This window comes from Populus euphratica, unplaced genomic scaffold, assembly GCF_000495115.2.
Source record: "Populus euphratica unplaced genomic scaffold, PopEup_1.0 scaffold2836.1, whole genome shotgun sequence".
NCBI classification, from domain to species: domain Eukaryota; kingdom Viridiplantae; phylum Streptophyta; class Magnoliopsida; order Malpighiales; family Salicaceae; genus Populus; species Populus euphratica.
The window spans coordinates 1-15,344 of record NW_011502670.1 but is presented as its reverse complement, the minus strand read 5'-3'; the positions used below and the strand labels follow the sequence as shown (position 1 = coordinate 15,344).

At 32.4% G+C, this 15,344-nt stretch overlaps 1 protein-coding gene across 7 annotated transcripts; it reads left to right on the top strand.

Moving 5' to 3' along the window:
- Positions 1–9,773: 9,773 nt before the first annotated feature.
- LOC105119377 (P-loop containing nucleoside triphosphate hydrolases superfamily protein) lies at positions 9,774–12,986 on the top strand. 7 transcript variants are annotated; one of them, XM_011017505.1, is made up of 6 exons: positions 9,774–10,057; positions 10,162–10,179; positions 10,466–10,572; positions 10,667–10,709; positions 12,137–12,216; positions 12,357–12,986. In XM_011017505.1, the coding sequence occupies exons 3-6, from the start codon at positions 10,560–10,562 to the stop codon at positions 12,782–12,784; spliced, it is 564 nt and encodes a 187-aa protein (XP_011015807.1). In that variant the 5' UTR covers positions 9,774–10,057; positions 10,162–10,179; positions 10,466–10,559; the 3' UTR covers positions 12,785–12,986. The 7 variants fall into 7 exon arrangements, with proteins under 7 accessions (XP_011015807.1, XP_011015806.1, XP_011015810.1 ...); XM_011017504.1 differs by lacking the exon at positions 10,162–10,179; XM_011017508.1 differs by lacking the exon at positions 10,466–10,572.
- Positions 12,987–15,344: the final 2,358 nt, after the last annotated feature.

The following is a 15,344-nucleotide window of genomic DNA, read 5'->3' as shown; positions in this document are numbered from 1 at the left end:
GTATTAGACACCGCACCAATTCAAGGTTCTAATGCCCCCATCCCAGTCATCTTAGGGAGACCTTTCCTAGCTACATCCAATGCCTTAATTAACTGTAGGAATGGGGTGATGAAATTGTCTTTTGGGAATATGACTGTGGAGATGAACATATTCAATGTCTCCAAACAAATCGGGGAACATGAGGACATTAGAGAGGTAGATTTCATCCAAACAGTTTGTCAAGAACACTTTGAGAGAGTGTGGATCAAGGATCCATTGGAGAGAACTTTAATTCGTGATGAAAGATTTTGTTCTTTGGAATGTGTTGATGAGGAAGTAAGAGAACTTGAGACTTATCTAGATCCAATGCCTATTATGTCAATAGGTCAATGGACCCCATCATTTGAGCCTTTGATTTCACCCCAAGTGAAAGTTGAGGAATCTCTTGTCCAGCCTGATAAACTAGAAAGGAAGCCTTTACCGAGTGATCTTAAGTATGCATTTCTAGGGGAAGATGAATCATATCCTATTGTGATCTCATCAAAACTTAGCATAGAGCAAGAACAAAAACTTTTGAGAGTGGTGAGAAAACACAAGAAAGCAATTGGGTGGAAAATTACTGACTTGAAAGGAATTAGCCCTCTTTTATGTACACATAGAATCTATCTTGAAGAAGAGGCTAAATCTGTGAGGCAAATGCAAAGACGATTGAACCCAAACATGAAGGAAGTAGTGAGAGGTGAAGTGCTTAAGCTACTTGATGCAGGTATCATTTACCCTATTGCAAACTCAAAATGGGTTAGTCCAACCCAAGTTGTCCCTAAAAAATCTGGAGTCACGGTAATGAAGAATGAAAATAATGAGCTGGTACCAACTAGAATCCAAACTGGATGGCGTATGTGCATTGATTATCGTAAATTGAACATGGTGACTAGGAAGGACCATTTTCCGCTTCCATTTTTGGACCAAGTGCTTGAAAGAGTAGCTGGAAGAGCTTTCTATTGTTTTCTAGATGGATACTCAGGTTACAACCAAATTGAGATTTCTTTAGAAGACCAAGAAAAAACCACTTTCACTTGTCCTTTTGGTACTTATGCTTATAGAAGAATGCCATTTGGTTTGTGTAATGCACCAGCCACTTTTCAAAGGTGTATGATGAGTATCTTTAGTGACATGGTGGAAAATTTTTTAGAAGTTTTCATGGATGATTTTTCAGTTTATGGGGATTCTTATGAGTTGTGTCTAATGAATCTAGAAAAAGTTCTTGAAAGGTGTGAAGAGAGCAATCTTGTACTCAATTGGGAGAAGTGTCATTTTATGGTGACACATGGCATTGTTTTAGGTCACATTGTCTCTTCAAAAGGGATAGAGGTAGATAAGTCAAAAGTGGAAGTCATTCAAAAATTAACTACCCCTAAGACTGTGAAAGATGTGAGATCTTTTTTAGGACATGCTGGTTTTTATCGAAGATTCATTCATTCTTTTAGTACCATTGCCAAACCATTATGTAACTTGTTGTCACAAGATGTCCCATTTGATTGGACATCAAAATGTCAAGAAGCTTTTGAAAAGCTTAAAGGGTTGTTGACAACTGCACCAATCATGCAAGCTCCTGATTGGTCTTTACCATTTGAACTGATGTGTGATGCTAGTGATTTTGCGGTTGGGGCTGTTTTTGGGCAAAGAAAAGACAAGAAACCTCATGTCATATATTATGCTAGCAAGACTTTGAATGATGCTCAATTGAATTACACTACAACTGAAAAAGAACTCTTAGCTGTGGTCTTTGCATTAGACAAGTTTAGGTCTTATTTGGTTGGATCTCTTGTTATTGTTTTCACTGATCATGCAGCATTGAAATATTTGCTCACAAAACAAGATGCCAAACCACGTTTGATTCGATGGATCCTCCTACTCCAAGAGTTTAACATTGAAATTCGAGATAAAAAGGGAGTAGAGAATGTAGTAGTTGATCATTTGTCTCGTCTTTCAAGCTATAAGACCATAATTGATGAATCTCCAATAAATGAACTCTTTGCTGATGAAAATTTATTTTGTGCAGGTACTGTCTCTTACATTGGTTCTCCATGGTATGCTGACATAGCAAATTACCTAGCCACAAGTCAGATTCCTTTTCATTGGTCTAAACTTGACAAACAAAAATTCTTGCGCAATGTGCGCACCTTTTTTTGGGATGACCCCTACCTATTTAAATATTGTCCTGACCAAATTATTAGGCGGTGCATCCCTGATCATGAAATTCCAAGGGTCATTAATTTTTGTCATGCATTAGCCTGTGGTGGGCATTTCTCTTCCAAGAAAACCATTGCCAAAATCTTGCAGTGTGGTTTTTATTGGCCTACCATGTTTAAAGATGTTCATGCCTTCTGTGTTGCATGTGACCGATGCCAACGACTAGGTAGCCTCACTAGGCATAACATGATGCCCCTTAACCCCATCCTTGTTTTGGAAATATTTGATTGTTGGGGGATTGATTTCATGGGACCTTTTCCAAGTTCATTTGGTTACCAATTCATCCTTGTAGCTGTTGATTATGTGTCTAAATAGGTGGAGGCCATTGCATCTCGAACCAATGACCATCGAGTAGTGGTCAAATTCTTGAAAGAAAATATTTTCTCTCGTTTTGGCATGCCCCGGGCTATGATTAGTGATGGGGGAAAACATTTTTGTAACAAGCCCGTTGGGATTTTGATGAGAAAATATGGTGTAATTCACAAGGTCAGTACCCCCTATCACCCACAGACTAGTGGCCAAGCTGAGTTGGCAAATAGGGAGATCAAGAACATTTTAGAGAAAACAGTCAATCCAAACCGTAAAGATTGGTCCCTACGACTAGTTGATGCTTTGTGGGCATATCGCACTGCTTATAAGACCTCTTTAGGAATGTCTCCTTATAGGTTAGTTCATGAAAAGCCTTGTCATCTCCCTGTTGAGATTGAGCACCGTGCATATTGGGCCATTCGGCAATTCAATGACAATGAAAACGAGGTTGGAAAAAATAGAAAGCTTCAATTGGATGAATTAGAGGAGCTAAGAAATGATGCATTTGAAAATGCAAAAATTTCAAAACATAAGATGAAAACTTTGCATGATAAACATATTCTTAGAAAATCCTTTCATGTTGGTCAAAAGGTTCTCTTGTATAATTCACGATTACATCTCTTTCCTGGGAAGTTGAGGACAAAATGGATTGGTCCATTTGTGATTAAATCCATCTCTGAGCATGGTGCATTTGAGGTAGAAAATCCCAAGAATGGAAATATTTTCAAAGTAAATGGTCATCGATTGAAACTTTATCTTGAAAATATTGTGGCTGAAGTTGAGACATTGGATCTTGAAGATCCAATACCATTGTAGTATCAAAAGTAATGAGTTTTTATTTTTATTTTATTTTTATTTTTATTTTCATTTTCATTTTTTTTCTTCTTTCTTCCATCTCTTATATTTTCTTGTTCATGCATTCGGGACAATGCATTATTTTAAGTTGGGGGGTGTGAGGTTCTTTATTTTCAAAAAAAAAAAAAACATCAATGTTTTCTTTTAGTTGTGATATGCAGGTTAAAAAAAAAAATCAAGCAAGAAGTCAGCTCATGCCTAATTCAATCAGACATTCATCCTTGAAAACAGAAGGGGAGTAACAATTTTCTAATCTTTATACTTTTCTTCTCTTTCTCTTTTACATTGAGGATAATGTAAAACTTAATTTTAGATATTTCATTATGTTGAATGCTTGAGATAACCATGCTTGTTAAAAAAAAAAAAAATACTTGCATTGGTATGTGAATGAGACTTGTTTAGGATCATCATTACCTTTTTGGGTTCATTATTGTGTTGAACATTGCATGCTTTAATTTGGGATAGATAATATCTTATAAAGCAAGATATAGCATACTTTTTTTTAAGATTACTGAAGTACATCTTTCCTTGTAAAAGTTGTGTGAGTTGTGTGAATATGCATGAAAGATGAGTATGATGCTTTACTTGTGATTATCCCTTTTGATCTAGTCCTAAACAAGGTTTAAGTAAATAGAGTAATAATCATTACATAAATAAATAAATAAATAAATAAATAAATGTGTACAAAGTTCTATCTACTCCAATGTTTTGAGTTGCTCAGTAACTAGGGGTATTCATCACAAATGTTTATCTTTACGTCAAACGGCAGCTTGAAATATGAGTATGCAAAGCACTTTAAGTTTGTGACTTTGTGAGTAACTGGGTGCATTCATCACAAATGTTTGTATTCGCGTCAAAAGGGAAGTGACTACTTAAAGACAAAAAATAAATCATATCTTCAAAAAAAAAAAAAAACAAAGAAAGAAAAAAAGAAAGAAAAAAAAATATATAGATATTTCTCTAGTTTGCTACCTTGTTTGTGTTGGTGAGAAGGGAAGATTACAAGTTGAGTTTTCGTATGAATCAATTATGTTGGTTGCACGATAAATATGACTGAATTTGGAAATTTTGTATAGATGTTTGATTTAGAGAATGTGAGTATGCTTATTTTTCTTTATTTGCTATTGTGTACACTAAGTTAAAGATACCAATGTTTGCATGATAGGTCCTTCAAGTGTGATGAATCGAGCCTAATTATGGTTGTTATTATTATTATTTTTATTTTAAAGGTTTTATGTTTTGTTTTGCTTGAGGACTAGCAAAATCTAAGTTGGGGGGTGTGATTGTGCATCAAAAGTGTCATTAAGTCTCTTATTTTACATATGTATTTATTGTTTTTATTTGGTTGTTTTCATAATAATTGATGTGTTTTTTAATAATGAAGTTTGTTTTAATGTTTCGATAGGTTTTTGGAGCTTAAATGAATTAATTCACAAAATTCAACGTCGAAATTCAGAACAAAGAATTGAAGAGACATTTAGTTGAAGATTGAAGCAAATCTTGGTTCAAATAAGTGCTCCAAATTTGCCCCAAAAATCAATTCTATTCCAATTCTAGAAAAGGATATCATATGATTTATTTCAAGCCCAAACTTGCCTTATGTTGTGTGCAAACTTCAACCATTAAACACTCAAGGTTTCAATGTCAATCTTAGCCCAAATAATAAGTACATTTGTATACTTATTTGATGCTCAAATTCAGCTCAAATTCAGCCCCAAATCAGCCCTAAATCAACCCCAAATCAACCTTCAAATCAACCCAAACACAATCCATGATCTTACATGTCCACACAACAAATAACAATTGATTTATTTTGGGCAATCCATTGATCCAAGAAGGCAAGCACATGGATGGAAAGCTGGAGGGGATATTTTAACATTATTTTGGGTCAAAAAGAAGAAGGAGACACCTCATAAATGAGGAAGAAAAACGTGCACCAAAGTAGTTGTAAAGCTGTCTTGATTTGATTTTTCAGAACACCTTTCGGTGTTTTGCCCATAACTTTTAACTCAGGTGTCCAAATGGGCTGTTCTTTAATGATCTGGAAAGGTGACAGAATTGTCTATAAATATGTCTCTAATAGACTTCTCCAAAAAAAGCTTCTAAGAGGGTCGAATTGCTGTCCAAAGTTAGAGTCAGATTTGTGTCCGAATTTTTTCTGAAATTGTATTGTGTTCTTCTTTATAGATTTCGGTTCTTTAGTTTGTAAAACTTATTTTTTTCAGTTGGATTCAAGTTCTTTCATGTTTATTGAAGTGTTCTTATATATAATCATGGTTGGCTAAACTCTTTCTTGGATCCAAATCAAGGATAATGGTGATTGAGGTGAGTTCTTTAGGATATGAATGAATCTTAATGTTTATCTTCTTATTTTCTTCATGAATGATTTATTATTGTAAAGAAATTTTAGAAATCATTTAGGTAATATTATAATCTTGAATTTTTATGCACAAACTTTAGTTTTGGTATAGAGATTGCTTGATTCAATGTCTTACTTAATATGAAAGTACTTGTTCATTCTTAAGCAATAATCAATCTTCATCTTTCTAATCTTCATTGTAATATCTTCCGCTCTAATATCACCATCGTTGAGATTAGGTTGAGTTATCTTATATATGTTGAAGAAATCACCAATACATCACCATTAAAATTGATTTGGACCAAGACTTACTTTTCTTGTCATTTAAAATCTATTTACATTTTTTTTTATCTTTGAAAACAAATCCATCAATTATTTTCAACCAAGTTATTGTTAATTTAATTTCTCTTGAGTTTTTTTTTTGTTACTTAGCTTAATTTCCAGATCTAGCTCTCTGTGGATCTGACCTCGATCTTACCGAGTTAATTGCTACATCGCACACTCGTGCACTTGCGAGTTAAAACAAGCCGATCATAAAAAGCGGTCAAGCAGTAGTAGTAGATAACAACAACAACAATAGTAATAATAATAATAATAATAATAATAATAATAATAATAATAATAAAGAAAGAGAAGAAGAAGAAGATGATGAGAACTTGGAGATGGAAAATTAATGTAAGGATTAAACAATAATAATAACAAATGTCAAGGTTAGAGGTTCCACTAATGGTATATCAAACAAGTATAGCATAAACTCTTATTATTGAATTGGAAACCACACACAAAGGAGGTTCCAATCAGAGTATATATTGTTAACATGATTACATTAGTCATCTTATTCAATTAATGCTAATACTTGTAAATCTCATCAAGCATTCATGATTATAACTTATGTTAACAACAAATCAAGTTCCTTTCATAGCGCAGGTGTCGGTTATACCATACATTATGGGCTATGAAAGTGCCAAGCATTCGTCGTACCAAGTGTTATACAACAAAAATCAAGATTAGTCATTTAACAAGCAAAGTATGATAACTAAAACAAGATAACATGGATAAAACATGTTAGTATCAAACATTAAAGTCCATATTAAGTTTACATTATACTTATTCTTACACCATTAGTGTAACCTTTTCACCTTGACATAACTAACTTAGCTAAACATAATGAAAGAAAGCAAAATAGATAAACAAAATAAGAACATAAAAGTTAACTAAGTAAAGGAAAGGAAATGAAAGGCACAAACTTATAAACAAAATAAGAACATAAAAGTTAACTAAGTAAAGGAAAGGAAATGAAAGGCATAAACTTAATATTAATGAAAGCAAAGCATAAACATTACAAAAAATACAAAGAGAGAAAGGAAGAGCATGATCTTGATCTGGAAACCAAGATGCCTAAATGCATGGCAAATGCCTCCTTTTATAGGCCAAAATTGGGAACTATTGATTTGATGACTAATTGATAAGTGGGTGGCCAACTTTTGACTTGGTGACAATCCTTATCTTCTCTTGTCTGCCCAAAACATCATTGATAACGTCAAAATTGGAGCTAGTTGAAAACATGAAAGTTGTAGGCAATTGGCTCAGCTTTCTTGTGTAAAACATTCAGCTCATTTGGACTTCTAGAACTCCAGATATGGCCAAAATACTGAACAGTGCTCGGGCTGGAAGATAGATTCGGGCTTCTTTATTGTTGCTACAATTTGGACTTGAAAATGGACTTTTTAGATCTTGGGGTCCATATGAAAGTTGTGAGCCTATGTCTTACCTTTCCATCCATAGAAATTGGAACTAAATCTGAGATATATAACTCCAGATATGACCCAATTACCGAATAGTGTTCCGGTTTAGATTGCACCGACATCTCTTTTCTAAGTTTGGCCATCTCTTTATCCTTGCAATTTAAGTTCTTAAAGTCATCAATCAATCCTTTCATTTATGTGATAGGCCTGCATTTAAAATGAACATTTACCATAAATTAAAGGTATCTTATATTATTAGATATATTATTATAAAATATGCTTTGGTTAAGGAGTTATTGATACTTCAAGTGCAAAATGATGATATAAAACCATGATAAAAATGCACTTTTAAGTACTAATCAGTAATTGGGTCATATCTAGAATTGTAGATCTCAGATTTAGGTCTACTTTATATGGATGGAAAGGTAAGACATAGGCCACCAACTTTCATAGGAGCCCAAGATCTAAAAAGGCCCTTTTCAAGTCCAAATTGGAGCAACAAAAAAGAAGTTTGAATCTATCTTTTAGCCCGAGCACTGTTCAGTATTTGGCCCATATCTGAAGTTCTAGAAGTCCAAATGAGCTGAATTGTTTACACAAGAAAGATGAGACAATTTCCTACAACTTTTATGTTTTCAAGTGGCTCTAATTTTGACATTATCAATGACGTTTTGGGCAGACAAGAGAAGATAAGGATTGTCACCAAGTCAAAAGTTGGTCACCTACTCATCAATTAGTCATCAAAGCAATAGTTCCCATTTTTGGCCTATAAAAGGAGGCATTTGCCATGCATTTAGGTATCTTGGTCTCTACATCAAGATCATGTTTTGGCTTTCTCTCTTTGTATTTTTTTGTATTGCTTATGCTTTTCTTTCATTAATATCAAGTTTATGCTTTTCATTTCTTTTTCTTTACTTAGTTAACTTTTATCTTGTTTATGTTCTCGTTTTGTTTATTTATTTTTCTTTCTTTTATTATGTGTAGCTAAGTTTATTTTGTCAAGGTGAAAAGGTTACACTGATGGTGTAAGAATAAGTATAGTGTAAACTTAATATAGACTTTAATGTTTGATACTAACATGTTTTGTATTTGTTATCTTGTTCACTCTTTAATACTTTGCTTGTTAAATGACTAATCTTGATTTATGTTATATAACACTTGGTACAACAAATGCTTGGCACTTTCATAGCCCATACTGTATGGTATAACCGACACTTGAGCTATGAAAAGAACTTGATTTGTTGTTAACATAAGTTATAATCATGAATGCTTGACAAGATTTACAAGTATTAGCATTAATCGAATAAGATGATTAATGTAATCATGTTAACAATTTATAATCTAATTGGAACCTCTTTTGTGTGTGGTTTTCAATTGAATAATAAGAGTTTATACTATACTTGTTTGACATACCATTAGTGGATCCTCTAACCTTGACATCTGTTATTATCATTGTTTAATCCTTACATTAATATTTCATCTCAAAGTTCTCATCTTTTTCTCCTTCTTTTTCTTTATTATTATTATTAGTATTACTACTACTACTACTACTACTATTATCGTTATTATTGTTGTTTTTATTATTGTTATTGTTATTACTATTATTATTGTTGTTGTTGTTATTATTATTGTTGTTGTATTATTATTGTTATCTGTAATTTATACAATTAACCTCCCTTTGGTTCGACCCCGGTCTTGTTAGGTTATTTATTACTTCGACACTCTTACACTTGGGAGAAGATATCAATCTTTTCGTCGTGTCACTCGTATTTCCTGAATATAAACTACGTAAGTTTTAGAATACTTGAAAAACACAAAAGAAAAGAGCTAACACACAAAAACATAATAATCTCTCTCTCTTAAAAGCATGTAGGAAATTTCTCACTAGTGGTTTGTGTGAATTATTGTTAAAGATTGAAAACTTAAATGACTTGTAGTTGGCAACAACCTATCCTTAAAGCAATTATTCAAAGCCACAAAAAATATTTCATCTTCAAATTATATTTGTATAAACCCCTTAGATGTGTTTGCTAGATCCTTAAGACTCCCAAGAGATTTTTAAATTTACTATATTCATTTGATATTTCTAAAAACCCAATATGCTATACAACTCATTAAAATCTACCTTTTAGTTTGTTTTTTTTTTTAATTGTGAACCATACAAAACCTAAGTGTCAAGTGGCATGTGATGGTTATTTGTCTTTATTGATGACGTAATTTTTTTTTCATAAATATATTTAATTAATTTATACATGAATGAATAACTTAAAATTTGATGAGGGGAGATTGAGTCTCACTAACCACCAACTCTGAAGCTGGTAATTAAAAGAGAAAAAAGAAAGAAGAGCGACGGCTCTTTGGGTTTGATAAGTCAAACTTAGGTCCGATAAGTGAGTTGGACCCGGCAGTAGCCAAACTTGGTAGAGCAGCTGCAAAACGTTATTTAGCCAGGAGCTGCTGCCTGTGAAGAAATAATTTTGGTCATAGGTCTTGTCTGAAAAAAATATATAAAGCCAGCCCCAGACAGATGCAAGTCTAAAAAGATCAGATCGTTTAGGTAATCTCTCTCCATCTTCTATTTTTTATCCTCAGTTGCTTTAGAAGGTCAAACTCATCTCTTTATTTTTCTGACATTATATTGTTGAATGCCACTATTCACAGAAATCAATTTGCTGTAAGGTAATGGTTATTTATGATTACATTTCAAAACTTATTAATTATTTGAGGCTGTAGTGTATGTTGTATATTTATGGTGCCCAAATTGCACCCGCAGCATGAACATATATATATAATTGGTTTTGAACCTTGGACTATGGTCTTGTCACACAAACATGAAATTTGAAGTTCACGGATGTTGTTGGCTCATTTAAAACCTTGAGTTTCTGTCATATTTTGGAGATCGAGTATAATCAGGTTTAAGCTAAGAACAGATGCATCAATAACATTCATTTTATATGTTTTCCAGACTGTGACCTTGCTTGATTTCCTTTCTTCAAATGAAATCTATCTCTCTGATCTGAACCTTAATCTTTATGCGCAACATCTAAATTCCCATAATCATGCAGACCATGGGTCAGTATACTTAATCTTCTTTTCCTCTTTGTTTCAATTCTGGGATTGTTCTTTGTTAATATCCTGATAGTATTCTTTTCTTTTGAGTTTATAGGTAAAGCGATTGTAATCATGGGTGTCAGTGGCGCTGGGAAATCGTGAGTTCTATCCTCATGTATCTTTTTGTTGTTATCAGTTCTAAGAAATCATAAAAGCTTTGAACCTCAACCATAATGTTTTTACTTTTCCCCTTCATCTTATCTCATACACATCCTTGAATTAAAATCCTTAGTATTGTCTTGTCCATTGTTTCATTGAATAAACCTCAATCCTTATGGGAAAAACAAGAAACAAAATGTCTAAGCTTCTAAGTTTTACAGTTTCTTCCCTTTTGTATCTGAGATAGCTACATGTAAAGAGATTCTTACTTCTTTATTTCCGTAATATCCTCAACAAAGCTAGCTGCCCACACTTGAAGATTCATATCCATCTTTATTGTTCTCAAAGCATTATAAAGTGGCTAATGTGTTTAAGGTCATTATTGCGGCTGTGATTGTGTTCCCAGTTATTGTTATGGTGTTCCTTTTTAAGGGAGAATCTACTTAGAGCTATCAACAGTTCAAATACATTGTAGATGGGTAAGAAAGCAAATGTTAAACAACAAAGAAATATTCTTACACTCAGAACAGATTGTTTTGTAGGAAAAGGCGGGAACAATTACAGGATAACAAGTTTAGGATTAAGAGACTGTAAACCATAGGATAATTTACAGTTTCAGATGAGAAAATAATGGACTACTAGTCTCACACCAGTAGGTTCAACTATTCAAGGAATCATTCCTTGTTAGAAAGCCTCACACTTTCAACAACATAAACCACACCGCTGAATTGGTGACTTTATTGACTGCTGGAAAAAGAAGACATAAAGCTAAAGTTGCCAATTACCTAACCTGCATAACGATAAATCATAACCACCCAAACGCATTAATACAGATCGTGCAAGTGGATGCAAATAAAATAAAGATTTTAAAAAACTTTAAAATAGACCCACAAAATAATAAAATTTGGAAGCGGAGGCTGCTAGTAAGAGGGCCTTGATAGAATAGCGTGAACAGTAACAACCCACCACCAAAAGAGTCTTAACTTTAACTCCCAAGTAGAACCAGCTTCACCATTATCTCTCCAATTCAACGATTGATGCTTATAAATCTGTCTCTTTTGATCTCTTTTGTAAAGCTTAAAGCTGATTTCCATCATCTTTATTGGCTTGGTGAAACGGGATCTTGTCGAGTTATAAGCTAGATATTGCTAGTACAAATTTGAATTTAACCATTCATTATTTCCCTATTCATATCATATACTTTTGTTCCTTTTTCTCTTGCATTTTATATTCTTATCTACTTGGCATATATTTCATTTTCTTGATCCTGTGCTGTTTAGTGTAAGTTCGAACTCCCATATAAGTTGAAATCGCGAACTCTAGCTAAAACTAAAAATCCTGTGACTGGAAAAATATCCCATCCTCCCGTACTTAACCTGTGCTTCAAAACCCTTTATTTAACAAAAAAACGTCTGTACTTTAACAGTACAATAGGTGAGCTTCTGGCCAAAGCTTTGGACTGTAGTTTTCTGGATGCTGATGATTTTCACCCTCAATCAAACAAAGGTACCTATAAACTAATTCGGTATTTTTTATATAACTACTCACTGCATTGTTGTTTGCTTTTAAAGTCTTCATGCATTTATTAAATTTCTTTACATTCTTGCGTCCTATCACTGACTCTCTTTTTTTCCCCATCACTATAGACAAAATGCGTCAAGGAATACCTCTAACAGAGGAAGACCGGATTCCATGGCTTGAAATCCTACAAGATGCTTTAAGGGAGAGCTTGATCAGTGGAAAAACAGTAGTGCTCAGCTGTTCTGCTCTGCAGAAACAATATCGAGAAATGCTTAGATCCGCAGACTGTAATTACCATCATGGAAGCTTTAACAGTGCAGTTAAGTTCGTGTTGCTGGATGCCAAGGCTGAGGTGCTTGCGGAGCGATTAGATAAAAGAGCTGCAGAAGGGAAGCATTTTATGCCGGCAAAGCTGTTGCAATCTCAGTTGGAGTTGCTTCAGATAGATGATTCTGAAGCAATATGTAAAGTTGATGCTACTTTAAATCCTCAAGCACTTGTAAATGCCATAAAAACTTTGATTTTCGGACCAAGAAAACCAATTGCATTATAAGTGCAGTGTGAACTCAAGATCAGCCACTTCAAACTTGCTTCGTGGTAAGAAAAACCCAACTTGGTTCCATTAAAGATCATGTGGCCATCCAGATTTGTAGATTTAATAATCCTAGGAATTGATTAGAAACTTCTATATTTTGTTATATTAAATCATTGACAAGCCACAGAACTGGTCTGTGTCATTTGATCGTATTTTTTATGTTTCCAATCGGCTAATCCATGATTGATAAAACTGTTTAAATAGCTTGCAAAGAGATGGTGAGATGATATAAGATGAAATTGTGCAACTCATATGAAATTTTGAACAAAGAGCAAAGGAACAAGCCTATTGAATAGGAGCTGTTAGAAGCTGCCATGAGGCCACAGCTGTTTCCAACTCTATCTCAACTACGTTGTCGTGCCTACTTGGAAGACAGACGTGGGTTCGTAGTGCTTTTAACTTTGAACTGTCTACATTTCTCAAACCAGTACTTGGTCAAGGAATGTTTGATCCGGAAATATTTCAATATATATATATATATATATTGCAAAGTAGAATGACAAGTTGAAATAGATTATCAACTAGGAGATCAAGATGCACAATATCAATAAACAAAGTCCCGTATTGCAGGAGGACAGATACGATAGGACAAGTATTACAGTATAATAAAAACACATATAATAAAAAGGATGTGAGCGAATAAGAAGTATAAATTATACTAAAATTAAGATTATATACTCCTTATCTAACTTAAATAGTTTGTATAGAATTAAAATTTTAAATTTACGTTAAATAACATTACAAAAGGCCATCTAACAAATATAAAGGATGGCCAACCTCTGTAATTTATTCACAAGCTTTCTTTCTTTCGTTTACTGTAGTTTACAACTTTTGTTTATTGCTTTTCTTTACAACTTATTTTTACCTTTGTCGCTTTTCTTTATTGTTTTTCTAGTTTGTCATCCTTGTCTTTTCTTAACATGTTAAAATCAAGTTAAAAATTCAACACTTGGCTTGATTTGCGAGGCCAATACTTGTACTTAAAATTAATTTTTTAATTGTAATTTCTTCTTGTTAAAAAAAACATATAGAATATTGATTAAAAAATCAATTAGTAATAAACGTATTGATTATCTTACAAATTAATAGATTGACATGTCAAGTGAAAAGAATTTATAAACACAATTATAAATTAATATGATGCTAGAAAACCAAACTAGAAAAAAATATGGTTTATAACTTTACTGAGACATAAGTGCATCAAAATTTTAAAATTTTCATCCCCTGAACAATGATCCATACGATTCAAAATCAATCAAAACCTAACTAAAAATATAAAAAATACCTTGTTCTTGAAAAAATATCAATCACCCATGAAAAGATTTTCTAAAGCTTTTGTTATAGTAAACATATAACCTATCTAATTATCCAATCATTAGTGGTGTCTACATAAAAATAAATATATTTGTAGAAAAATATAAACATTTATATATTAACTATGTAAAAACAATAATTGTTTGCTACCAAACATGGATAAGAAGGACATAATTGACCATATCTACAAAGAGTGCAAATTGTCCTAGAAAAGATAGGACTTGATTTACCAAGGAAACTAGGAGTCAATATCATGATGTGCATGACATTAAATGGTAGAGTTGCCTTCTAGAAATGAGGAGTGTTTTGGGTTAATCATAAAGTTATGATTAAACTGAGTCACCACTTAATATTATGGTCATTGAAAAATCTTTAGCTCATGAGAGTTTGGGTAAGGGGACTAATTGTGCAACCGGAAGATGTATCACTTTGAGTACACTTTACTTATAGTAAGCTGCATCGTTGATTGATTATTAATCTAAAACATGTTTTTATTTATGGGTCTCATCTAAGGTTCAAGGCAGATCTTTTTTCGTGAGGAAATCTCTACCTTATCGAATTAAATCCTAACCATTCTAAAGTCTAATTTTTAGCATTGCATTTATTTTTATTTTATATATTTAATACATGAAGATATACTTTATAGTGTAATTTCATACTTTCAAATATTACAGTCTACAACTAAATCCTAATACTCTAAATATTATTTAAGAAAATTAATTGTTGAGGGATTTATGGTATTTTGACCAATTTCTAATAAATAATTATAAACTTGTTATAATATTTATTTTGCAAGATAAAATATAATTTTATTTTTTAAAAAATATACATTGAAAACCTTTAGAATTTTTCCTTATGCATTAAGAACATCATATTTTTGTGTTTTTTAAATGAAGAATTTTTTTTTTGAACTTTTTAGATTTATTTTGAAATTTCATAGAAAATTAAGTATTTTTAATATTAAGTTTGTATTTTACAGTGTAACTCTACAATCCAATAATTATTGAAAAAAATATTTTTTTGTATTTTCTGAAATAAAGGATTTTTTTTAACTTCTTTTTAGAAACATTAGGTATTTTTAATATTGAGTCCATATTTATAATGTAAGTTTACAATCTAATATTAGGAGAAATTCTAGAAAAGCTTGCGAGAGACTTACAAATAATTTCAAAATTATCCATGAATTTTTTCAGATTTTTTTTTT